The sequence below is a fragment of the Bombina bombina genome, chromosome 4 (assembly GCF_027579735.1).
Source record: "Bombina bombina isolate aBomBom1 chromosome 4, aBomBom1.pri, whole genome shotgun sequence".
In the NCBI taxonomy this organism is placed as follows: domain Eukaryota; kingdom Metazoa; phylum Chordata; class Amphibia; order Anura; family Bombinatoridae; genus Bombina; species Bombina bombina.
The window spans coordinates 205,486,846-205,514,246 of NC_069502.1; the positions used below are offsets into that span (position 1 = coordinate 205,486,846).

At 41.5% G+C, this 27,401-nt stretch overlaps 1 protein-coding gene across 1 annotated transcript in view; it reads right to left on the reverse strand.

Moving 5' to 3' along the window:
• Positions 1–27,401, reverse strand: part of STAG1 (stromal antigen 1) — a 788,714-nt gene that overhangs the window by 686,024 nt on the left and 75,289 nt on the right. The window contains exon 6 of the mRNA XM_053709754.1: positions 21,729–21,827. Within this exon, the coding sequence (XP_053565729.1) occupies positions 21,729–21,827 (99 nt within the window). The remainder of the gene's footprint in view (positions 1–21,728; positions 21,828–27,401) is intronic.

The following is a 27,401-nucleotide window of genomic DNA, read 5'->3' on the forward strand; positions in this document are numbered from 1 at the left end:
CAATGTTTTAGTCACTTGGATCAAAGTGTCAGAAAAAAATAAATAAAAAGGTATTAATTCTTCACCATCTCGCTCATAAAACAAAATTTATGCTTACCTGATAAATTCTTCTCTTTCCTGACATGAAGAGTCCACGAATCCATTCAATTACTAGTGGGAATTCTACTCCTGGCAACCAGAAAGCGGCAAAGAACACCACAGCAAAGCTGATAAATATCCACTCACTTTCCAAAAATCCCCAGTCATTCAGCCGAAGGAATATGGAAAGAGAAGTAGATACAACGGGTATAGAGGTGTCTGAGGTTTAAAATTGACAAAAGCCGTTTTAATATCAAATTAAGGGCGGGTCGTGGACTCTTCATACCAGGAAAGAAAAGAAATTATCTGGCAAGCATAAATTTTGTTTTCTTTTAAATGGCATGGAGAGTCCAAGGATCCATTCAATTACTAGTGGGAACCAATACCCAAGCTTGAGGACACAGAATGGAAGGGAGGGAGAACAAGACAGGCGGGTCTAAACAGAAGACACCACCTTTTGAAGAACTTTCCTCCCAAAAGAAGCCTCAGCTGAGGCAAAAACATAAAATTTGGAAAAAGAATGCAAGGAAGACCAGGAGGCCGCCTTCCAAATCTGTTCCACAGAGGCCTCATTTTTAAAAGCCCAGGAAGAAGAAACAGCCCTAGTGGAATGAGCCGTAACTCTCTCAGGAGGCTGTAGCCCAGCTGTCTCATAAGCTAAACGAATAACACTTCTCAACCAAAAAACATAATTTATGTAAGAACATCCCTTATAAATTAATTTCTTTCATAGTGGCAAGAGTCCATGAGCTAGTGATGTATGGGATATACATTCCTACCAGGAGGGGGGCAAAGTTTCCCCAAACCTCAAAATGCCTATAAATGCACCTCCCACCTCACTCATACCTTAGTTTAACGTATAGCCAAGAAGTGAGGTGTATAAAAAGGAGTAAAAAGCATACAAAAAGGAGGGACTGGAAAAAATAATGTGGTTTATACAAAAAAAGGAAATTTATTCTTACCTGATAAATTTCTTTCTTTTACGATATGACGAGTCCACGGATTTCATCCTTACTTGTGGGATTAAACCTCCTGCTAGCAGGAAGTGGCAAAGAGCACCACAGCAGAGCTGTATATATAGTTCCTCCCTTACCACCAGTCATTCAACCAAAGTTAGGAAGAGAAAGGAAAAGCCAAAGGTGCAGAGGTGACTGAAGTTTAATAAAAATATAATCTATATAATTGTCTTAGAAATGACAGGGTGGGCCGTACACTCGTCTTATCGTAAAAGAAATACATTTATCAGGTAAGCATAAATTTCCTTTTACAAGATATGACGAGTCCACGGATTTCATCTTTACTTGTGGGATACAATAACAAAGCTACAGGTCACGGATGAAAGGGAGGGACAAGACAGGAACCTAAACGGAAGGCACCACTGCTTGAAGAACCTTTCTCCCAAAACCAGCCTCAGAAGAAGCAAAAGTATCAAATTTGTAAAAAGTATGAAGAGACGACCAAGTTGCAGCCTTGCAAATCTGTTCAACAGTTGCATTGTTTTTAAATGCCCATGAGGAAGCCACAGCCCTAGTAGAAATTCTTTCAGGAGGCTGCTGTCCAGCAGTTTCATATGCCAGGCGGATGATACTTTTCAGCCAAAAAGAAAGAGGTAGCCGTAGCTTTCTGACCCCTACGCTTTCCAGAAAAAACAATGAATAATGAAGATGATTAACGGAAATCCTTAGTCGCCTGCAAGTAAAACTTCAAGGCACGGACCACGTCCAAGTTATGCAACAGACGCTCCTTCTTAGAAGGATTAGGACATAATGAAGGAACAACAATTTCCTAATTAATATTCTTATTTGAAACAACCTTAGGAAGGATATCAGGTTTGGTACGTAAAACCACCTTATCAGAATGAAAGATAAGATGAGGCGAGTCACATTGTAACGCTGAAAGCTCAGAAACTCTACGAGCAGAAATAGCAACCAAAACTAAAACTTTCCAAGATAACTTAATATCTATGGAATGCATGGGTTCAAACGGAACCCCTTAAAGAACATTAAGAACTAAATTCAAACTCCAGGGTGGAGCAATTGGTCTAAACACAGGCTTAATTCTGGTTAGAGCCTGACAAAAAGACTGAACGTCTGGAACATCTGCCAAACGTTTGTGTAGTAAAATTAAAAAAGCAGAGATTTGTCCCTTTAAGGAACTTGCTGATAACCCTTTCTCCAATCCTTCTTGGAGAAAAGACAGAATCCTGGGAATCCTAACTCTACTCCATGAGTAGCCTTTGGATTCACACCAAAAAATATATTTACGCCATATCTTATGGTAGATCTTTCTAGTGACAGGCTTACGTGCCTGAATCAAAGTATCAATGACCGAATCAGAGAACCCCCGCTTAGAAAAAAATCAAGCGTTCAATCTACAAGCAGTCAGTTGCAGAGAAACTAGATTTGGATGTTGGAAGGGTCCCTGAATGAGAAGGTCCTGCCTCAATGGAAGCTTCCACAGTGGCAGAGAGGACATGTCCACTAGATCGGCATACCAAGTCCTGCGAGGCCACGCAGGCGCGATCAGAATTACTGAAACCCTCTCCTGTTTGATCCGAGCAATCACCCGGGGAAGGAGAGCAAACGGTGGAAACACATAAGCTAGGTTGAACGACCAAGGCACTGCCAAAGCATCTATCAGTTCGGCCTGAGGATCCCGTGACCTGGATCCATATCTCGGGAGTTTGGCCTTCTGACTAGATGCCATCAGATCCAATTCCGGTCTGCCCCATCTGAGAATCAGAGTGGCAAAGACCTCTGGATGAAGTTCCCACTCCCCCGGATGGAACGTCTATTTGCTCAAAAAAATCTGCTTCCCAGTTGTCTACTCCTGGGATGTAGATTGCTGACAGATAACAAGAGTGAGCCTCCGCCCACCGAATCATCTTGGATACTTCTGTCATCGCTAAGGAACTTCTTGTTCCTCCCTGATGATTGATGTAAGCCACAGTTGTGATGTTGTCCGACTGAAAACGGATTAATTTGGCCAAAGACAACTGAGGCCAAGCCTGAAGCGCAGTCCACACACCCTGAGCCTTAAGGGAATTACAGACTGCACCCCAACGTAGTAGGCTGGCGTCCGTTGTCACTATCACCCATGAGGGTCTGCGGAAGCACGTCCCCTGGGACTGATGATCCGGTGACCACCACCAAAGAAGAGAGTCTCTTGTCTCCTGATCCAGATCTATCTAAGGAGACAAAATTTGCATAATCTCTATTCCACTGCCTAAGCATGTTCAGTTGTAGCGGTCTGAGATGAAAACGAGCAAACGGAATGATGTCCATTGCCGCCACCATCAATCCAATTACCTTCATGCACTGAGCCACTGATGGCAGAGGATTGGACTGAAGGGCTGGGCACGTATTCAGAATCTTAAACTTTCTGACCTCTGTCAAGAAAATTTTCATGGATATGGAATCTATTAGAGTTCCCAGGAAGGGAACCCTTGTCTGTGGAATTAGTGAACTCTTTTCTAGATTCACCTTCAACCCGTGAGTCCTTAGAAAGGATAGAACCATGTCTGTATGAGACTTTGTCAGATGGCAAGACGCCTGGATAAGAATATCATCTAGATAAGGCGCCACTGCAATACCCCGCGGCCTGAGAACCGCCAGAAGGGACCCTAGAACCTTCGTGAAGATCCTGGGTGCAGTGGCCAACCCCAAGGGAAGAGCCACGAACTGAAAATGTTTGTCCAGGAAGGCAAACCTTAGGAACTGATGATGATCCTTGTGGATAGGAATATGAAGGTATGCATCCTTCAAGTCCACGGTAGTCATATATTGACCCTCCTGGATAAATGGCAGAATTGTTCGAATAGTCTCCATTTTGAAGGATGGGACTCTGAGAAACTTGTGACCTCTTTTTTGGGGACCACGAAAATATTTAATTAAAACCCCTGTCCCTGTTCCAGTCTTGGAACGGGACAAATTACTCCCATAGTAGAGAGGTCTTTTACACAACGTAAGAACGCCTCTCTTTTTGTCTGGTCTGCAGACAATTGTGAAAGAAGAAACCTCCCCCTTGGGAGAAAACTTTTGAATTCCAGCTGATACCCTTGGGACACGATTTTGAGAGTCCAGGGATCCTGAACATTTCTTACCCAAGCCTGAGCAAAAAGAGAAAGTCTGCCCCCTACTAGATCCGGTTCAGGATCGGGGGCCGCCCCTTCATGCTGTCTTGGTAGCAGCGGGCTTCTTGGGTTGTTTACCCTTGTTCCAAGCCTGGTTGGGTCTCCAGACGGACTTGGCCTGAGCAAAATTCCCTTCCTGCTTGGCGGAAGAAGAAGAAGAAGAAGAGTGGACTCCTTTAAAGTTCGGAAAGGAAAGAAAAAAACTAAATTTATGCTTACCAGATAAATTTCTCTCTTGTGGTGTATCCAGTCCACGGGTTCATCCATTACTTGTGGGATATTCTCCTTCCCAACAGGAAGCTGCAAGAGGACACCCACAGCAGAGCTGTCTATATAGCTCCTCCCCCAACTGCCACCCCCAGTCATTCGACCGAAGACAAGCAAAAAAAAAAAAGGAGAAACTATAGGGTGCAGTGGTGACTGTAGTTTAAAAATAAAAAACACATGCCTTAAAGTGACAGGGCGGGCAGTGGACTGGATACACCACAAGAGAAAGAAATTTATCAGGTAAGCATAAATTGTGTTTTCTCTTGTAAGGTGTATCCAGTCCACGGATCATCCATTACTTGTGGGATACCAATACCAAAGCTTTAGGACACGGATGAAGGGAGGGAGAAGGCAGGAACTTAAACGGAAGGCACCACTGCCTGCAAGACCTTTCTCCCAAAAATAGCCTCCGAGGAAGCAAAAGTATCAAATTTGTAGAATTTAGAAAAAGTATGAAGCAAAGACCAAGTCGCCGCCTTACAAATCTGTTCAACAGAGGCCTCATTTTTAAAAGCCCATGTGGAAGCTACCGCTCTAGTGGAATGAGCTGTAATTCTTTCAGGAGGCTGCTGGCCAGCAGTCTCATAAGCTAAACGGATTATGCTTCTCAGCCAAAAAGAAAGAGAAGATGCCGAAGACTTTTGGCCTCTCCTCTGTCCAGAGTAGACAACAAACAATGCAGATGTTTGACGAAAATCTTTAGTAGCTTGTAAATAAAACTTTAAAGCACGAACCACGTCAAGATTGTGTAATAGACGTTCCTTCTTTGAAGAAGGATTAGGACACAGTGACGGAACAACAATCTCCTGATTGGTATTCTTATTGGATACCACCTTAGGTAGAAAACCAGGTTTGGTACGCAAAACTACCTTATCTGCATGGAAGATCAGATAAGGGGAATCACACTGTAAGGCAGATAACTCGGAAACTCTTCGAGCCGAAGAGATAGCTACCAAAAACAGAACTTTCCAAGATAAAAGCTTGATATCTATGGAATGAAGAGGTTCAAACGGAACCCCTTGAAGGACTTTAAGAACTAAATTTAAACTCCATGGCGGAGCAACAGGTTTAAACACAGGCTTGATTCTAACTAAAGCCTGACAAAATGCCTGAACGTCTGGAACATCTGCCAGACGTTTGTGCAGAAGAATAGACAGAGCAGAAATCTGTCCCTTTAAGGAACTAGCTGACAATCCCTTCTCCAAACCATCTTGGAGAAAGAATATCATCCTAGGAATCCTGACCTTACTCCATGAGTAACCCTTGGCTTCTCACCAATGAAGATATTTACACCATATCTTATGATAGATTTTCCTGGTAACAGGCTTTCGAGCCTGAATCAAGGTATCAATGACCGACTCGGAGAAACCACGTTTTGATAAAATCAAGCGTTCAATCTCAAAGCAGTCAGCCGCAGAGAAATTAGATTTGGATGTTTGAATGGGCCTTGGAGTAGAAGGTCCTGCCTCAGCGGCAGAGTCCATGGTGGAAAGGATTACATGTCCACCAGATCTGCAAACCAAGTCCTGCGTGGCCACGCAGGTGCTATCAAAATCACAGAAGCTCTCTCCTGCTTGATCTTGGCAATCAGGCGAGGGAGGAGAGGAAATGGTGGGAACACATAAGCCAGGCTGAAGGACCAGGGCAGTGCTAGAGCATCTATCAGCGCTGCCTGGGGATCCCTTGACCTGGACCCGTAACAAGGAAGCTTGGCGTTCTGGCGAGACGCCATCAGATCCAGTTCTGGTTTGCCCCATAGTTTGATCAGCTGGGCAAATACCTCCGGATGGAGCTCCCACTCCCCCGGATGAAAAGTCTGCCGACTTAGAAAATCCGCCTCCCAGTTCTCTACTCCTGGGATATGGATAGCTGAGAGATGGCAAGAGTGAACCTCTGCCCATAGAATGATCTTTGAAACCTCCAACATTGCCAGGGGGCTTCTTGTTCCCCCCTGATGGTTGATATAGGCTACAGTCGTGATATTGTCCGACTGAAATCTGATGAACCTGACCGCAGCTAGTTGAGGCCAAGCCTGAAGAGCATTGAATATCGCTCTCAGTTCCAGAATATTTATCGGAAGGAGGGCTTCCTCCCGAGTCCACGAACCCTGAGCCTTCAGGGAGTTCCAGACTGCGCCCCAGCCCAGAAGGCTGGCATCTGTCGTGACTATAGTCCACTCTGGCCTGCGGAAACTCATTCCCCTGGACAGATGGACCCGAGAGAACCACCAGAGAAGAGAATCCCTGGTCTCTTGATCCAGATTTAGCAGAGGGGACAAATCTGTGTAGTCCCCATTCCACTGATTGAGCATGCAAAGTTGCAGTGGTCTGAGATGTAGGCGGGCAAAAGGAACTATGTCCATTGCCGCTACCATAAGGCCAATTACTTCCATACACTGGGCCACTGACGGCCGAGAAGTGGAATGAAGAGCACGGCAGAAAGTTAGAAGCTTTGATAACCTGACCTCTGTCAGAAAAATGTTCATTTCTACTGAATCTATCAGTGTTGCTAGGAAGGAAACTCTTGTGAGAGGGGAGAGAGAACTCTTTTCTTCGTTCACCTTCCACCCGTGAGACCTCAGAAAGGCCAGCACAATGTCCATATGGGACTTGGCGATTTGAAAAGTCGACGCCTGTATCAGAATGTCGTCTAGGTAAGGAGCCACCGCAATGCCTCGTGGCCTTAGAACCGCCAGTAGGGACCCTATAACCTTTTTGTAAAGATTCTTGGTGCCGTGGCTAGCCCAAAGGGAAGAGCCACAAACTGGTAATGCCTGTCTAGGAAGGCGAACCTGAGGAACTGATGATGATCTCTGTGAATCGGAATGTGGAGATAAGCATCCTTTAAGTCCACGGTAGTCATAAATAGACCCTCCTGGATCATAGGGAGGATGGTTCGGATAGTCTCCATCTTGAAGGATGGGACCCTGAGATATTTGTTTAGGATCTTGAGATCCAAGATTGGTCTGAAAGTTCCCTCTTTTTTGGGAACTATAAACAGATTTGAATAGAAGCCCTTCCCCTGTTCCTCCCTTGGAACTGGGTGGATCACTCCCATAACCAGTAGGTCTTGAACACAACGTAAGAATGCCTCTCTCTTTATCTGGTTTACAGATAATTGTGAGAGATGAAATCTCCCCTTTGGAGATGAAGCTTTGAAGTCCAGAAGATATCCCTGGGAAACAATCTCTAATGCCCAGGGATCCTCGACATCTCTTGCCCAAGCCTGGGCGAAAAGAGAAAGTCTGCCCCCTACTAGATCCGGATCGGGGGCTACTCCTTCATGCTGTCTTACAGGCGGCAGCAGGTTTTTTGGCCTGCTTCCCCTTGTTCCAAGCCTGGTTCGGTCTCCAGACTGGTTTTGACTGGGCGAAATTTCCCTCTTGTTTTGCATTAGAGGAAGCTGAAGCTGCGCCACTCTAGAAGTTTCGAAATGAATGAAAATTATTCTGTTTGGTCCTTAATTTATTGGACCTATCCTGAGGAAGGGCATGACCTTTTCCTCCAGTAATATCAGAAATGATCTCCTTCAGGCCCGGCCCGAATAGGGACTGTCCTTTGAAGGGGATGTTAAAAAGCTTAGACTTTGAAGTAACGTCTGCTGACCAGGACTTAAGCCATAGCGCCCTGCGCGCCAGAATGGCAAAACCTGAATTCTTAGCCGTTAGTTTGGTTAGATGAAAAACAGCGTCAGAAATAAAGGAATTAGCTAACTTGAGAGCTTTAAACCTGTCTAAAATATCATCTAAAGGGGTCTCCACTTGTAGATCCTCCTCAAGAGACTCAAACCAAAAAGCAGCTGCAGCAGTAACTGGGGCAATGCATGCAAGAGGCTGGAGAATAAAACCTTGATGGATAAAAATTTTCTTAAGGAGACCCTCCAATTTTTTATCCATAGGATCTAAGAAAGCACAACTGTCCTCGACGGGGATAGTTGTACGCTTAGCTAGGGTAGAGACTGCTCCCTCCACCTTAGGGACCATCTGCCATGAGTCCCGTATGGCGGCATCTATGGGAAACATCTTTTTAAAAGCAGGAGGGGGAGAGAACGGTACACCTGGTCTATCACATTCCTTAGTAATAATTTCCGAAAACCTGTTAGGGACTGGAAAAACATCAGTGTAAACAGGCACTGCAAAGTATTTGTCCATTTTACACAATTTCTCTGGAACTACAATGGGGTCACAATCATCCAGAGTCGCTAAAACCTCCCTGAGCAATAAGTGGAGGTGTTCAAGCTTAAATTTAAAGGCCGTCAATTCAGAATCGGACTGAAGTAACGTATTCCCTGAATCTGAAATCTAAACCTCAGATAGCAAATTGCCTGCCACGGCTTCGGAGCATTGTGAGGGTATATCGGACATAGCTACTAAAGCGTCAGAAAGCTCTGTATTTGTTCTAGCCCCAGAGCTGTCTCACTTTCCTTGTAACCCTGGCAGTTTGGACAATACCTCTGTGAGGGTATGATTCACAACTGGCGCCATGTTTTGTAAGGTAAACGCATTGGACGCGCTAGATGTACTTGGCGTTACTTGAGCGGGAGTTATAGGTTCTGACACGTGGGGAGAGCTAGATGGCATAACCTCCCTTTTGTCAGTCTGAGAAACCTCTGGTGATAAATCTTTAAAAGCCATAATATGGTTTTATAACTTATAGAAAGGTCAGTGCATTTGGTACACATACTAAGAGGGGGTTCCACAATGGCTTCTAAACATATTGAACAAGGAGTTTCCTCTATGTCAGACATGTTTAACAGACTAGTAATGAGACAAGCAAGCTTGTAAAACACTTTAATAAATGTGAAACAGCAATTAAATAATAACGGTACTGTGCCTTTAAGAGAAAAAAACTACCACATAAACTGCAAAACAGTGTTAAAAAGTAGTAAACTCTACGAAATTTTTACAGTGTGTATAAGGGACTAAAGCAGCATTGCACCCACTTGCAAATGGATGATTAACCCCTTAGGACCCAAACCGGATTTGAAAAACGTTAAAACCGTTAATAAACAGTCAAACACACTGCCACAGCTCTGCTGTGGCTCCTACCTGCCCTCAAATACGATTTAGGAAAGGAATAAGCCCTCTATACTGGTCCTCAGAAGCCAGAGGACTCCTTTAGGGAAGCTGGATGTCTCAGTCTGAATAAGAACTGCGCATCTAGAGCGCGAAAATAGGCCCCTCCCACCATGCACTCGAAGTCAGAGGGACTTAAGAAAATACTCCTGGGAGTATCTGACTAGCCATGTGGAAACTAGGCCCCAAAAAAACGATTCATCACCCTCAGAGAAAAAACGTTTTTTCTATATAACATGTATACGTTTTGTAATATGAGTATTAACATGAATATAACCCTTTTTTGTAAGCATGATCCCAGTCATTAAGTCACTGCATCAGGCTTACCTCAATTATACAAGGCTCTGTCAGCATTTTCTAGATCTTATCTCTCTAGAAATAAATAAACTGAACATACCTCAAAGCAGGTAATCTGCAAACCGTTCCCCCAACTGAAGTCTTTCCCATACTCTTCTTCAGTTATGCGTGAGAACAGCAATGGACCTTAGTTACAAACCGCTAAGATCATCAACCTCCAGGCAGATTCTTCTTCTAAATTCTGCATGAGAGTAAAACAGTACAACGCCGGTAACGTTTAAAAATAAACTTTTGATTGAAGGTAAGAACTACACATATCTCTTGATACTTCCTATCTTGTCGAGAGCTGCAAGAGAATGACTGAGGGTGGCAGTTAGGGGAGGAGCTATATAGACAGCTCTGCTGTGGGTGTCCTCTTGCAGCTTCCTGTTGGGAAGGAGAATATCCCACAAGTAATGGATGAACCCGTGGACTGGATACACCTTACAAGAGAAATTATTTTGTTTACCCCTCAGTTTAGCAGTTCTATCCTGAGGTAGGAGATGACCCTTATATCCCGTAATGTCAGAAATTACATTTTTTTTCCCCTATGAAAGGAATAGCCAAAAGCTTTGACTTAGATGACACATCAGCAGACCAAGATTTTAACCATAACGCTCTACTCGCTAAAATAGCAAATCCGGCATTCTTAGCCATCAAATTGGCAATCTGAAAGGCGGCATCTGTAATAAAAGAATTAGCCACCTTAAGAGCCTTAATTCTATCTAAACTATCCTCTAAAGGAGTCTCAATCTTAAGGGACTTTTCTAAAGGATCAAACCAGAAGGCTGCCGCAGTGGTAACTGGTACAATGCAGGCCGTTGTTTGTAAAAGGAAACCCTGATGAATAAACAATTTTTCTACAAGACCCTCCAATTTCTTATCCATAGGGTCTTTAAAAGCACAACTGTCCTCAATAGGAATAGTTGTATGCTTAGCCAGGGTAGATATAGCTCCTTCCACCTTAGGGACTGTGTGCCAAGAGTCCCGAACAGTGTCAGATATGGGATACATTTTCTTGAAATTAGGAGAGGGTGAGAACGGGATACCCGGTCTGTCCCATTCCCTCTTAATAATCTCTGAGATTCTCTTAGGAACCGGAAAAACATCAGTGTAAGCAGTTTTCTCTAAGTATTTCTCCATTTTACACAATTTCTCTGGTGGTACCACAATAGAGTCAAAGTCATCCAGAGTCGCTAAAACCTCCCGAAGTAACAGGCGGAGGTGTTCAAGATTAAATCTAAAGGACATGACGTCCGAGTCTGTCTGAAGTAACACACTTCCCTAATCGGAAAGTTCCCCGTCAGACAGAAGTTCCCTGACCCCCCAATTCAGATCCCTGTGAGGGTACATCGGAAATAGCTAACAAAGCATCAGAGGACTCAGTATTCACATTGACCTCTGTCCTACTGCGTTTTAGACACATTTTCTTTACATTGTAAGGCCCTCTCAGTACACGAGGGATAAAAAATCAGAGGGGGTTCCACAGTGGCATCTAAACACATAGAACAAGGAGTTTCCTCCTTAGTGTCAGACATGTTAAACAGACTAGCAATATTAATAATAGTCGTGCTTTGCTTAAAATATTGAGCTCTGAATTCAAATTATAGGCAAAAATGATAATGCAAAAAAACTGTACTGCGCCTTTAAATTTCAAAAGCGCAACTATTTTTCTGATATCTTCAAAAACGTGTTTGTGGCAATAAAAATTATTTTAATGTGCCCAAAACTCTCAATAAGTATTGCATCCACTTACTGAGATATGTAAGAATAATAGAATATCGATTTTAACAGTTATTTTATTTATTAACTTTAATTAGGCCCCTGCACCACGCCACAGCTCTGCTGTGGCGCCTACCTGCCCCCGGAATACACTGCTGTCACCTGATAAGCTTTAAAGACCCTTTGAAGGCCGAGACATCTTAGGCCCCACCGGAGGCCCAGACCCTGCTTCTTATGTGATCCGGATGATAATGCGCGTCTGAGTGCGTGAAAAAAGGCCCCGCCCACCGTGGGCGTAACTCTAACCTGACTAAGACACATGGGTCGCAAAGTAAAAAACAAACATGTCGATCCATAGCAAAAATTAAGCCATGTGCCCTCTTGTATACACCTTAAGTGAAACATCGTAACACTGCACTCCCTCAGGCCAGTGATAAAATTAACAGCCCTTAAGCAAACCGCAGCTCCCAGCGTCCAGCCCTTGAATAAGCATCAGATATATTTACATACTTTGGCAATCAGTATAAAGGGATTCCAGGTACACCATTTCCTTACATATAGTGCATACTGCTTACCCCTCCCCATAAAGGGAAAAAAGTCAGCCTGTTCTGATGCATCAAGTCTCCCCAGAAACAAAAGTCTGAACATACCTCAAAGCTGCTTGTAGCAAGACACCGTTCTCCACACTGAAGATTATTCTTACACTACCTTCAGCTGCGCTGTGGGAACCATCATGGATCTTAGATAATGTTTGCCAAGATCATCAACATCAGGGCAGAAAATAAGATGTCTCCACTCCTTTTGGGAAGCAATAGACTGACGATTTCTCCCTGAGAAAAATAGTACTCACTGGCACCATTTTAAAATAGAAAACTTCTTGATTGAAGAATCTAAACTAACACCTCACTTTACCTCTTCCTATAACTAACACAGGCAAAGATAATGACTGGAGGTGGAGGGAAGGGAGGAGCTATATATACAGCTCTGCTGTGGTGCTCTTTGCCACTTCCTGCTAGCAGGAGGTTAAATCCCACAAGGATGAAATTCGTGGACGACTCATATCTTGTAAAAGAAAAATAACCACAAAAAAAAGGGTGGGTCTCATGGACTCTTGCCACTATGAAATACATGAATCAGGTAAGTTCTTACATACATTATGTTTTCTTTCATGTAAGTGGCAAGAGTCAATGAGATAGTGACATATGGGATATAACACCCAAGATGTGGAAGTCCACGAGTCACTAGAGAGGGAGGGATTAAATAAAAACAGCTATTTCCACTGAGAAATTAAATCCCCCAAAATAATTACGTCTTCTTAAAATTAAAAAATCAAATCCAAGGCATTAGAATCAAGCTGAGACAACTACCTGAAGAACCTTTCTACCAAAGGCTGCTTCCAAAGAAGCAAACACAGCAAAACGGTAACATTTAGTAAAAGTATGCAAAGAAAACCAAGTTGCTGCTTTGCAAATTTGATCAACTGAAGCTTCATTCTTAAAAACTCAGGAAGTGGCAACTGATCTAGTAGAAAGAGCTGTAATTATCTGAGGCGGAGACTGCCCCGCCTCCAAATAAGCTATGTGAATCAAAAGTTTCAACCAAGATGCCAGAGAAATGGCAGAGGTTTTCTGACCATTCCTGGAGCCAGAAACAATAACTAATAGACAAGAAGTCTTTCTGAAATTTTTAGTAGCCTCAACATAATATGTCAAAGCTCTTACCACATCCAAAGTATGTAAAGACCATCCAAGAGTATTCTTAGGATTAGGACACAAAGAAGGAACAACAGTTTCTTTATTGATGTTATTAGAATTCACAACTTGAAGCAAAAATTTAAATGAAGTCTGCAAAACAGCTTTATCTTGATGGAAAATCAAATAAGGAGACTCACAAGAGAGATTTGAGATCCCAATGGAAAAACAGGCCCTGAAACAGAAGGTCTGGCCTTAAAGGAAGTGGCTAAGGCTGGCAACTGGATATCCGGACAAGGTCTGCATACCAAAACCTGAGAGGCCAACCTGGTACTATCAGAAACACATAAGATCGTACCATTATGATCTTGAAGATAACCCTTGGAAGAAGAACCAGAGGTCAGAAAAATATAAGCAGGTTGGTAAAAACCAAGGAACTGCTAGAGCATCCACCATCGACGCCTGAGGATTCTTGGACCTGGAAAGGTATCTGAAAAACTTCTTGTTTAGACGAGAAACCATCAGATTTATTTCTGGAAGACCCCACATCTGTACAAGATGAAAATACGACATCTGGATGGAGAGCCCACTCCCCCGGATATATAGTCTGACGGCTGAGATAATTTCCTTCCCAATTATCTACACCTGGAATATGAATTGCAGGAATTAGACAAGAGTTGGATTCTGTCCAAGAAATAATCCGAGATACTTCTTCCATAACTGAAGGACTGCGATTAATACTGTCAAGCGCTGGAATTACTGTACAAAAACAGTAAAAGCTACATAACTAACAGCAAACAAAGGGTTAGATTTACACCATAATTTAAAAAAGCAAAGCTCTAATATGATTTCACCCCCTCCACCAGTCTCCCCCACATGCTGAAAAAATAAAAGCAGTTCAGGAAAAGGAAAGGATTAGAACAGGAATGCACACTTTAACCTCCCTCTATCAAGGAGGAAAAATAAATGGTTAAGTATTCAGGGAAAGTGGGAGAGATTTAAAGCTATGGTATGTTGGGGTTGCAGGAAGCAAGCAAGAATATGAACCCCCAACACCTTCTAAATTTTCCTGCTGGATTGTGCTGTATGGGTGAGGGAAAAACAGGTCCATAAATCCATTGTGGAAACTCCACAGAGAATACTCTCAAATACACAGTAGTGCCTGCTGGTCTAACATTTGCAAGGTCACAGACTGGGGCCATAGTAATTTTCTGTGGGTGGCTTTAGCTGTATGGATAGGTGTCAAACATATAATATGCAAAATAAACACATGCTGAGAAAGGTAACACTACCTAACTTAAAACGGAGCAGACCCAAGCAAGAAAGGCTATATGTGCAGGACTGGGCCTCCACCACCACAGACACTTCTCTCTACTAGAGAGGTCACAAGCCACCCACTCATATATATTGTTCTACAACACAGAACTGTGTCCAAAATGGGATCTTATGCTCCTCTGTGATTAATGGGAGTTAGATAAAGGTTCTCACCAGGAAGTCACCATTAAGCATGGAGATCATCTGCATACTAGAGGAACAGAGGCCTTTTTTATTAGAAAGAGTAGATTTACCTATGTCAATGTATGGGTCTCTTGGTGTGGCAAAAGGAGTTAAAAGCACTATTTTTTATAGTTCTCCCCTATATCAAAAGGAATATGTTCCGCCCATAAGAGTTCCTCTTCTCAAAGTGAAAGCAATGAGTAAATGTCTGCCATTGGGTACTGCTTCACTACATGTGGATGCATTATAAAGCATAATCCACAAACCATAAACATTAGACCACTGGAAAATAAGGGCCCATTTGTTGTTCTTGTGAAATACTTCAGTGAGCAAAAATTAACAAACATGTAGGAGGGGTATAATTATTTTTTTTAGATGCACAAAAATTTACCTTTAAAAGGAAACATTCAATGATAAAACACAGTAATCAAATGAAGATGTAGACTATTCAGTCACCAAGCTTTAAAATGTCATGGGTACATAACATACTTGCCTTTCAATTCTAGTAAAAAAAAATAATAAAAAAACATAATTTATGTAAGAACTTACCTGATAAATTCATTTCTTTCATATTAACAAGAGTCCATGAGCTAGTGACGTATGGGATATACATTCCTACCAGGAGGGGCAAAGTTTCCCAAACCTTAAAATGCCTATAAATACACCCCTCACCACACCCACAAATCAGTTTAACGAATAGCCAAGAAGTGGGGTGATAAGAAAAAAAGTGCGAAGCATATAAAATAAGGAATTGGAATAATTGTGCTTTATACAAAAAAATCATAACCACCACAAAAAAGGGTGGGCCTCATGGACTCTTGTTAATATGAAAGAAATGAATTTATCAGGTAAGTTCTTACATAAATTATGTTTTCTTTCATGTAATTAACAAGAGTCCATGAGCTAGTGACGTATGGGATAATGACTACCCAAGATGTGGATCTTTCCACACAAGAGTCACTAGAGAGGGAGGGATAAAATAAAGACAGCCAATTCCTGCTGAAAATAATCCACACCCAAAATAAAGTTTAACAAAAAACATAAGCAGAAGATTCAAACTGAAACCGCTGCCTGAAGAACTTTTCTACCAAAAACTGCTTCAGAAGAAGAAAATACATCAAAATGGTAGAATTTAGTAAAAATATGCAAAGAGGACCAAGTTGCTGCTTTGCAGATCTGGTCAACCGAAGCTTCATTCCTAAACGCCCAGGAAGTAGATACTGACCTAGTAGAATGAGCTGTAATTCTCTGAGGCGGAATTTTACCCGACTCAACATAGGCAAGATGAATTAAAGATTTCAACCAAGATGCCAAAGAAATGGCAGAAGCTTTCTGGCCTTTCCTAGAACCGGAAAAGATAACAAATAGACTAGAAGTCTTACAGAAAGATTTCGTAGCTTCAACATAATATTTCAAAGCTCTAACAACATCCAAAGAATGCAACGATTTCTCCTTAGAATTCTTAGGATTAGGACATAATGAAGGAACCACGATTTCTCTACTAATGTTGTTGGAATTCACAACTTTAGGTAAAAATTCAAAAGAAGTTCGCAACACCGCCTTATCCTGATGAAGAATCAGAAAAGGAGACTCACAAGAAAGAGCAGATAATTCAGAAACTCTTCTGACAGAAGAGATGGCCAAAAGGAACAAAACTTTCCAAGAAAGTAATTTAATATCCAATGAATGCATAGGTTCAAATGGAGGAGCTTGAAGAGCCCCCAGAACCAAATTCAAACTCCAAGGAGGAGAAATTGACTTAATGACAGGCTTTATACGAACCAAAGCTTGTACAAAACAATGAATATCAGGAAGAATAGCAATCTTTCTGTGAAAAAGAACAGAAAGAGCAGAGATTTGACCTTTCAAGGAACTTGCGGACAAACCCTTATCTAAACCATCCTGAAGAAATTGTAATATTCTCGGTATTCTAAAAGAATGCCAAGAAAAAAGATGAGAAAGACACCAAGAAATATAAGTCTTCCAGACTCTATAATATATCTCTCTGGATACAGATTTACGAGCCTGTAACATAGTATTAATCACAGAATCAGAGAAACCTCTTTGACCAAGAATCAAGCGTTCAATCTCCATACCTTTAAATTTAAGGATTTCAGATCCTGATGGAAAAAAGGACCTTGAGACAAAAGGTCTGGTCTTAACGGAAGAGTCCACGGTTGGCAAGAGGCCATCCGGACAAGATCCGCATACCAAAACCTGTGAGGCCATGCCGGAGCTACCAGCAGAACAAACGAGCATTCCTTCAGAATCTTGGAGATTACTCTTGGAAGAAGAACTAGAGGCGGAAAGATATAGGCAGGATGATACTTCCAAGGAAGTGAAAATGCATCCACTGCCTCCGCCTGAGGATCCCGGGATCTGGACAGATACCTGGGAAGTTTCTTGTTTAGATGAGAAGCCATCAGATCTATTTCTGGAAGTTCCCACATTTGAACAATCTGAAGAAATACCTCTGGGTGAAGAGACCATTCGCCCGGATGCAACGTTTGGCGACTGAGATAATCCGCTTTCCAATTGTCCATACCTGGGATATAAACCGCAGAGATTAGACAGGAGCTGGATTCCGCCCAAACCAAAATTCGAGATACTTCTTTCATAGCCAGAGGACTGTGAGTCCCTCCTTGATGATTGATGTATGCCACAGTTGTGACATTGTCTTATCTGAAAACAACGAACAACTCTCTCTTCAGAAGAGGCCAAGACTGAAGAGCTCTGAAAATTGCACGGAGTTCCAAATTGATCGGAAATCTCACCTCCTGAGATTCCCAAACCCCTTGTGCCGTCAGATACCCCCACACAGCTCCCCAACCTGTAAGACTTGTATCTGTTGAGATTATAGTCCAGGTCGGAAGAACAAAGAAGCCCCCTGAACTGAACGATGGTGATCTGTCCACCATGTCAGAGAGTGTCGTAAAATCGGTTTAAAGATATTAATTGAGATATCTTTGAGTAATCCCTGCACCATTGGTTCAGCATACAGAGCTGAAGAGGTCGCATGTGAAAACGAGCAAAGGAGATCGCATCTGATGCGGCAGTCCTAAGACCCAACATTTCCATGCATAAGGCTACCAAAGGGAATGATTGTGACTGAAGGTTTTGACAAGCTGATATCAATGTTAAACTTCTCTTGTCTGACAAGGACAGAGTCATAGACACTGAATTTATCTAGAAACCTAAAAAGGTTACCCTTGTCTGAGGAATCAATGAACTGATTGGTAAATTGATCCTCCAACCATGAACTTGAAGAAACAACACAAGTCGATTCGTATGAGATTCTTCGAAAATGAGAAGACTGAGCAAGTACCAAGATATCGTCCAAATAAGGAAATACCAAAACCCTATTCTCTGATTACAGAAAGAAGGGCACCGAGAACCTTTGAAAAAAATTCTTGGAACTGAGGCTAGGCCAAACAGTAGAGCCACAAAACTGGTAATGCTTGTCTAAAAAGAGAATCTCAGACACTAAAAGTGATCTGGATGAATCGGAATATGCAGATACACATCCTGTAAATCTATTGTAGACATATAATGCCCTTGCTAAACAAAAGGCAGGATAGTCCTACAGTAACCATCTTGAATGTTGGTATCCTAACATAACGATTCAATAATGATAGATCCAGAACTGGTCTGAAGGAATTGACCTTCTTTGGTACAATGAAGAGATAAAATAAAACCCCAGCCCCTGTTCCAGAACTGGAACTGGCATAAATACTCCAGCCAACTCTAGATCTGAAACACATTTCAGAAATGCTGAGCCTTGCTGTGTCGACTGGGACACGGGAAAGAAAAGAATCTCTTAGCAGGAGGCCTTAACTTGAAGCCAATTCTGTACCTTTCTGAAACAATGTTTCTGAAACCAGAGATTAAGAACGGAATTGATCCAAATTTCTTTGAAGAAAACGTAATCTGCCCCATACCAGCTGAGCTGGAATAAGGGCCGCACCTTCATAGGTACTTAGGAGCTGGCTATAGGTTTCTATAAGGCTTGGATATATTCCAAACTGGAAATAGTTTCCAAACTGATACCGCTCCTGAGGATGAAGGATCAGGCTTTTGTTCCTTGTTGTGAGGAAAGGAACGAAATGATTATTTACCCTGGAAAGAAAGGGAAAGCAAAGTTGACTTAGAAGACATGTCAGCATTCCAAGTTTAATCCATAAAGCTTTTCTAGCTAAAATAGCTAGAGACATATACCTGACATCAACTCTAATGATATCAAAAGATGGTATCACCAATAAAATTATTAGCATGTTATAGAATAATAATAATGCTATAAAATTATGATCTGTTACTTGTTGCGCTAAAGCTTCTAACCAAAAAGTTGAAGCTGCAGCAACATCCGCTAAAAATATAGCAGGTCTAAGAAGATTACCTGAACATAAGTAAGCTTTTCTTAGAAAGGATTCAATTTTCCTATCTAAAGGATCCTTAAATGAAGTACTATCTGCCATAGGAATAGTAGTACATTAGCAGGAGTAGAGACAGCCCCATAACCTTAGGGATTTTTGTCCCAAAAAACTCTAATCTGTCAGATGGCACAGGATATAATTTGCTTAAACGTCTAGAAGGAGTAAATAAATTACCCAAATTATTCCATTCCCTGGAAATTACTTCAGAAATAGCATCAGGGAGATAAAACACTTCTGGAATAACTACAGGAGATTTAAAAACCTTATTTAAACGTTTACATTTAGTATCAAGAGGACCAGAATCCTCCATTTCTAATGCAAATAACACTTCTTTAAGTAAAGAACGAATAAATTCCATCTTGAACAAATACAAAGATTTATCAGCATCAACCTCTGAGACAGAAACCTCTGAACCAGAAGAACCATTATCAGTATCAGAATGATGATGTTCATTTAAAAATTCATCTGAAAAAAAGAGAAGTTTTAAAAGACTTTTATGTATACTAGAAGGAGAAATAACAGACATAGCCTTCTTAATGGATTTAAAAAATAAAATCTCTTATGTTATCAGGAACACTCTGAAAATTAGATGTTGACGGACAGCAACAGGTAATGTAACAGTACTAAAGGAAATTTTATCTGCATTAATAAGTTTGACATGACATGCAATACAAATAACAGCTGGAGAAACAGATACCAAAAGTTTATAGCAGACTTAGCTTGGTAGCTCCAGCACTGTGCAGTGATTTTCCTGTAGTATCTTCTGACTCAGTTGCAACGTGGAACATCTTGCAATATGTAAAAGAAAAAAACAACATATAAAGCAAAATTGATCAAATTCCTTAAATGACAGTTTCAGGAATGGGAAAAAAATGCCAGTGAACAAGCTTCTAGCAACCAGAAGCAATAAATAATGAGACTTAAATAATGTGGAGACAAAAATGACGCCCATATTTTTTAGCGCCAAAAAAGACGCCCACATTATTTGGCGCCTAAATGCTTTTGGCGCCAAAAATGACGCCACATCAGGAACGCCGACATCTTTGACGCAAAATAACGTCAAAAAATGACGCAACTTCCGGCGACACGTATGACGCCGGAAACAGAAAATATTTTTTGCGCCAAAAAAGTCCGCGCCAAGAATGACGCAATAAAATGAAGCATTTTCAGCCCCCGCGAGCCTAACAGCCCACAGGGAAAAAAGTCAAATTTTTGAGGTAAGAAAAAATATGATAATTCAATGCATAATCCCAAATATGAAACTGACTGTCTGGAAATAAGGAAAGTTGAACATTCTGAGTCAAGGCAAATAAATGTTTGAATACATATATTTAGAACTTTATAAATAAAGTGCCCAACCATAGCTTAGAGTGTCACAGAAAATAAGACTTACTTACCCCAGGACACTCATCTACATGTTTGTAGAAAGCCAAACCAGTACTGAAACGAGAATCAGTAGAGGAAATGGTAAATATAAGAGTATATCGTCGATCTGAAAAGGGAGGTAAGAGATGAATCTCTACGACCGATAACAGAGAACCTTATGAAATAGACCCCGTAGAAGGAGATCACTGCATTCAATAGGCAATACTCTCTTCACATCCCTCTGACATTCACTGCACGCTGAGAGGAAAACCGGGCTCCAACTTGCTGCGGAGCGCATATCAACGTAGAATCTAGCACAAACTTACTTCACCACCTCCCTTGGAGGCAAAGTTTGTAAAAACTGATTTGTGGGTGTGGTGAGGGGTGTATTTATAGGCATTTTAAGGTTTGGGAAACTTTGCCCCTCCTGGTAGGAATGTATATCCCATACGTCACTAGCTCATGGACTCTTGTTAATTACATGAAAGAAATATGTTAATAGAATATTTTATAATATGACCTCCTCTAACCTCATGTCGTCCTCCCCACTTAGCATCCTATTTCCTAATCTTTCAGAAGCAGAGCGTTAAAGCCAATTAGAAACTGCAACACTCAAATTGAGAATGTGTGAATTCCCCCCCCCAAACAATTTAACTTTTTTCTTGCATTTACATTTTTCAAGTTTAGGTGTAGTTATGCTTGATTTATTGTGTATATTTCAAATCAGTAACAGATGTAAGTATGCTCTCAGGCCAGGCTAATACTGGGAAAAAGGTACAAAGTGAAGTAAAGGAACAACCAGTAAGGTAAGTGCAGGAATATGAGCTTAGACTTCTGGGAGGCATTTCTACCTTCTCCATTAACCGTAGGCCATTTACCCCATTAATACTAATATAGGTCTACAAGAGTACCTAGGCAAAAAGACATTTACAGTAAGTAAAATTGATGATTTTAAAGAGCTCCATACATGATCATTCATTTCTATCACACCTAAAACTACAACAACTAACATTTAAAAACACAATTGTGGAATCACTCTGCTGCTCAGTACAAAACACTATTTAAAGAACTGTTCCCAAATGCTCCAGCCAAAGCTTGCACAATTCTAATCCTTACTAGATTAATTGTTGTCATACCTTAAATCTGTTGGTGAAGAGTTCCAGTTTGGGGAACAGCTCTCGATTGGTGTAGAGACTCTGTAATGCCTTCAAACACTTAAGTCTCACTTCTCCTTGCTAAAATATATAAAATGTACGTTAAATAAAATAAAAAAATATAAGAAAATGTAGGATCACCATAATATTAAACACAAATATTACATACTTAAAGGGACGTTGCACTGTAAAATTAGTTTCCTCTTAATGTGTACTCAATGACTTGCTATAGTAGCTGCAGAGTAGAAAATGTATGGGAAATGTTTCATATAAAAAAATAAACCTAAATGAACAAAACTTTGGCTTACTGAAGACTCAATCGCTTGTTCTCAAGCACGTACCCACATCTAGGTTTGCCATGTTCCTTGTTCTGAGGAGGATTGCTTGGTCTTTTGGGGCTGACCTTGTTAGGCAGAATCAGACTGATATACTTCAGGAAAGTTATCCTCTGTAAAAAGCACAACTGGGCTAAAAGAAGCTGCTCCTAGATAACTCGCCATAAAACAAGCTACTAAGCGCTGCTGTTCTTTCCTGGTAGAGCTCTTCTATTTCTGTATCAACATTTTTATTACCCATCTCTTCCACTCATTAAATGGAAACTTGCTGCATCATAGAGATTAAAGGGACATGAAACAAAAAAAATTTCTTTCATGATTTAGCAATAGCATGCAAGTTTAAACTTAGCAAATTTCTGCTATTGTCTTTTTTATTCTTTTAATATCCTTTGTTGAAAAGTGTGTGTGTGTGTGTGTGTGTGTGTGTGTGTGTGTGTGTGTGTATGTATATATATGTGTGTGTGTGTGTGTGTTGGCTGCACATAGATAACTTGTGTGATTGGCTCACCCATGTGGATTGTTATTTCTTCAACAAAGGATATACAATGAGTAAAACAAATTAGATAATAGAAGTAATTTGAAATGTTTAAAATTGTATTCTCTACCTGAATCCTGAAAGAAAAATTTTGGTTTTCATGTAGCTTTAATTTTTTTTTTATTTATTCAGCTATTTATGCTTCAGCTATTTATGCAGCTATTTTAAATTACAAAACAAAAGGTAACAGAGCTATTGATAAATTTGATACACTCCAAATTACAAAACAGATTACTGGGAACACATTTAAGCAAAGAAAAAAAAAATACAGTGCAATGCCCCTTTATGCTTCTAGACAATGAAGATACTAAGTATAAGAGTTAATACAAACATTCTGCTGTGGTTTATTCAGACTTTCATCATTAACTGTGCATTTGTATAACAATACAGTACTGTAATATTATTCAAGCTTAGTTTTAAACATTTTAGTGCTAAAGAAGACTAAATAAAACATCCCAATAACTGTAAATATAAGGCTGTTCATGTGGAGAAAGCATTTTTTTTGTTTTGAAGTACATGCAAAATAAAATGTATTACCTGATAAATTAATTTCTTGATTGTTAGTGAGATTCCATGAGACCTTACTCTTGAGAATTACATCACCAGGAGGAGGTAGAGACACCCTACACTGGAGCTTTAAAGAAATACTAAACCCATTTTTTTTTCTCTTTCGGGATTCAGATTGATCATGCAATTTTAAGCAACTTAATTTTTTCCCATTATCAATTTTTCTTCATTTGAAAAGCAGGAATCTAAGCTTAGGAGCCAAACCATTTTTGATTCAGCACCTGGGTAGCACTTGCTGATTAGTGGCTATCAGCAAGTGCTACCCAGAGCTCTGAACCAAAAATGGGCCGGCTCCTAAAGCTTAGATTCCCGTTTTTTTAAAGGATAGTAAAAGAAAGAAAATTAATAGGAGTAAATTAGAACATTGCTTAAAATTGTATGCTCTATCTGAATTATGAAAGAAAAAAAAATATCTGGGTTTAGTATCCGTTTAAGTATCCCTCCTAATAAACCTTCCTTCCCAGTAGTGCGTATAGCAGAGGATAGGAAAGAAGATAGTGGGGTAAAGAGGTGCAAACTAGGACTGCTGCCACCATAAAAAAGGGTAGAGAATAGAGTCCACAAACCTGCCAAGAATGAAATTTATCAGGCAAAAATAATCCTCATTTTCAAATGGTAGTGAGAGTCCAGAAGACCTTACTCTTGGAAACCAATACCCAAGCTGTAAAGTCCACAAAAAGTTTGGGTGGGACAAAAAAGAAAAAAAAAAAAAGAAAGGCCCATCATTTATCAGGAATCTCTGCCTGGAGACATTCCTAACATATGCTGTCTCAGCAGAGGAAATAACGTCAAAATTATAGAATTTGGTGAACGTATGCAGGGGCGACCAAGTAGTAGCCTTGCATGTCTCTTTCTTAAAGGGCCAAGAAGTAGAAACTGAACGAGCAGAATGAGCAGTAAATCGGTTAGGCGGTTGCTGACCCGCCTCCTAGTAAGCCTTATGAATTAAGCTCCACAACCGGAAAGATAAGGACTCTGCAGTAATCTACTGTCCCTTACGTTTTCCAGAATACAGAACAAATAGACTAGAGGCTTGATGAAAATCCTTAGTATCCTGCAAATAGAATTCCAAAGCCCTGACCACATCCAAATTATGAAGTCTATCTTTAAAAGAACCTGGATTAGGACGCAAAGGAGGAACAATGATCTCAGGATTAATGTTTTCAGCAGAAACAACCATTGGTAAGAACCCAGACAGTACGGAAAACCGCCTTATCCTGGTAAAAGATCAAATAAGGAGGCTCACAAGAAACAGAAGACAATTAGGAAACTCTTCTGGCAGAAAAATAAAAACAGAACCTTCCAGGATGAAAAAACAGAATTTATGTTTACCTGATAAATTACTTTCTCCAACGGTGTGTCCGGTCCACGGCGTCATCCTTACTTGTGGGATATTCTCTTCCCCAACAGGAAATGGCAAAGAGCCCAGCAAAGCTGGTCACATGATCCCTCCTAGGCTCCGCCTACCCCAGTCATTCGACCGACGTTAAGGAGGAATATTTGCATAGGAGAAACCATATGGTACCGTGGTGACTGTAGTTAAAGAAAATAACAGACCTGATTAAAAAAACCAGGGCGGGCCGTGGACCGGACACACCGTTGGAGAAAGTAATTTATCAGGTAAACATAAATTCTGTTTTCTCCAACATAGGTGTGTCCGGTCCACGGCGTCATCCTTACTTGTGGGAACCAATACCAAAGCTTTAGGACACGGATGAAGGGAGGGAGCAAATCAGGTCACCTAAATGGAAGGCACCACGGCTTGCAAAACCTTTCTCCCAAAAATAGCCTCAGAAGAAGCAAAAGTATCAAACTTGTAAAATTTGGTAAAAGTGTGCAGTGAAGACCAAGTCGCTGCCCTACATATCTGATCAACAGAAGCCTCGTTCTTGAAGGCCCATGTGGAAGCCACAGCCCTAGTGGAATGAGCTGTGATTCTTTCGGGAGGCTGCCGTCCGGCAGTCTCGTAAGCCAATCTGATGATGCTTTTAATCCAAAAAGAGAGAGAGGTAGGAGTTGCTTTTTGACCTCTCCTTTTACCAGAATAAACAACAAACAAGGAAGATGTTTGTCTAAAATCCTTTGTAGCATCTAAATAGAATTTTAGAGCGCGAACAACATCCAAATTGTGCAACAAACGTTCCTTCTTTGAAACTGGTTTCGGACACAGAGAAGGTACGATAATCTCCTGGTTAATGTTTTTGTTAGAAACAACTTTTGGAAGAAAACCAGGTTTAGTACGTAAAACCACCTTATCTGCATGGAACACCAGATAAGGAGGAGAACACTGCAGAGCAGATAATTCTGAAACTCTTCTAGCAGAAGAAATTGCAACTAAAAACAAAACTTTCCAAGATAATAACTTAATATCAACGGAATGCAAGGGTTCAAACGGAACCCCCTGAAGAACTGAAAGAACTAAATTGAGACTCCAAGGAGGAGTCAAAGGTTTGTAAACAGGCTTAATTCTAACCAGAGCCTGAACAAAGGCTTGAACATCTGGCACAGCGGCCAGCTTTTTGTGAAGTAACACAGACAAGGCAGAAATCTGTCCCTTCAGGGAACTTGCAGATAATCCTTTTTCCAATCCTTCTTGAAGGAAGGATAGAATCCTAGGAATCTTAACCTTGTCCCAAGGGAATCCTTTAGATTCACACCAACAGATATATTTTTTCCAAATTTTGTGGTAAATCTTTCTAGTTACAGGCTTTCTGGCCTGAACAAGAGTATCGATAACAGAATCTGAGAATCCTCGCTTCGATAAGATCAAGCGTTCAATCTCCAAGCAGTCAGCTGGAGTGAAACCAGATTCGGATGTTCGAACGGACCCTGAACAAGAAGGTCTCGTCTCAAAGGTAGCTTCCAAGGAGGAGCCGATGACATATTCACCAGATCTGCGTACCAAGTCCTGCGTGGCCACGCAGGAGCTATCAAGATCACCGACGCCCTCTCCTGATTGATCCTGGCTACCAGCCTGGGGATGAGAGGAAACGGCGGGAACACATAAACTAGTTTGAAGGTCCAAGGTGCTACTAGTGCATCCACTAGAGCCGCCTTGGGATCCCTGGATCTGGACCCGTAGCAAGGAACTTTGAAGTTCTGACGAGAGGCCATCAGATCCATGTCTGGAATGCCCCACAGCTGAGTGACTTGGGCAAAGATTTCCGGATGGAGTTCCCACTCCCCCGGATGCAATGTCTGACGACTCAGAAAATCCGCTTCCCAATTTTCCACTCCTGGGATGTGGATAGCAGACAGGTGGCAGGAGTGAGACTCCGCCCATAGAATGATTTTGGTCACTTCTTCCATCGCCAGGGAACTCCTTGTTCCCCCCTGATGGTTGATGTACGCAACAGTTGTCATGTTGTCTGATTGAAACCGTATGAACTTGGCCCTCGCTAGCTGAGGCCAAGCCTTGAGAGCATTGAATATCGCTCTCAGTTCCAGAATATTGATCGGTAGAAGAGATTCTTCCCGAGACCAAAGACCCTGAGCTTTCAGGGATCCCCAGACCGCGCCCCAGCCCATCAGACTGGCGTCGGTCGTGACAATGACCCACTCTGGTCTGCGGAATGTCATCCCTCGTGACAGGTTGTCCAGGGACAGCCACCAACGGAGTGAGTCTCTGGTCCTCTGATTTACTTGTATCTTCGGAGACAAGTCTGTATAGTCCCCATTCCACTGACTGAGCATGCACAGTTGTAATGGTCTTAGATGAATGCGTGCAAAAGGAACTATGTCCATTGCCGCTACCATCAACCCGATCACTTCCATGCACTGAGCTATGGAAGGAAGAGGAACGGAATGGAGTATCCGACAAGAGTCTAGAAGTTTTGTTTTTCTGGCCTCTGTCAGAAAAATCCTCATTTCTAAGGAGTCTATTATTGTTCCCAAGAAGGGAACCCTTGTTGACGGAGATAGAGAACTCTTTTCCACGTTCACTTTCCATCCGTGAGATCTGAGAAAGGCCAGGACAATGTCCGTGTGAGCCTTTGCTTGAGGAAGGGACGACGCTTGAATCAGAATGTCGTCCAAGTAAGGTACTACAGCAATGCCCCTTGGTCTTAGCACAGCTAGAAGGGACCCTAGTACCTTTGTGAAAACCCTTGGAGCAGTGGCTAATCCGAAAGGAAGCGCCACGAACTGGTAATGTTTGTCCAGGAATGCGAACCTCAGGAACCGATGATGTTCCTTGTGGATAGGAATATGTAGATACGC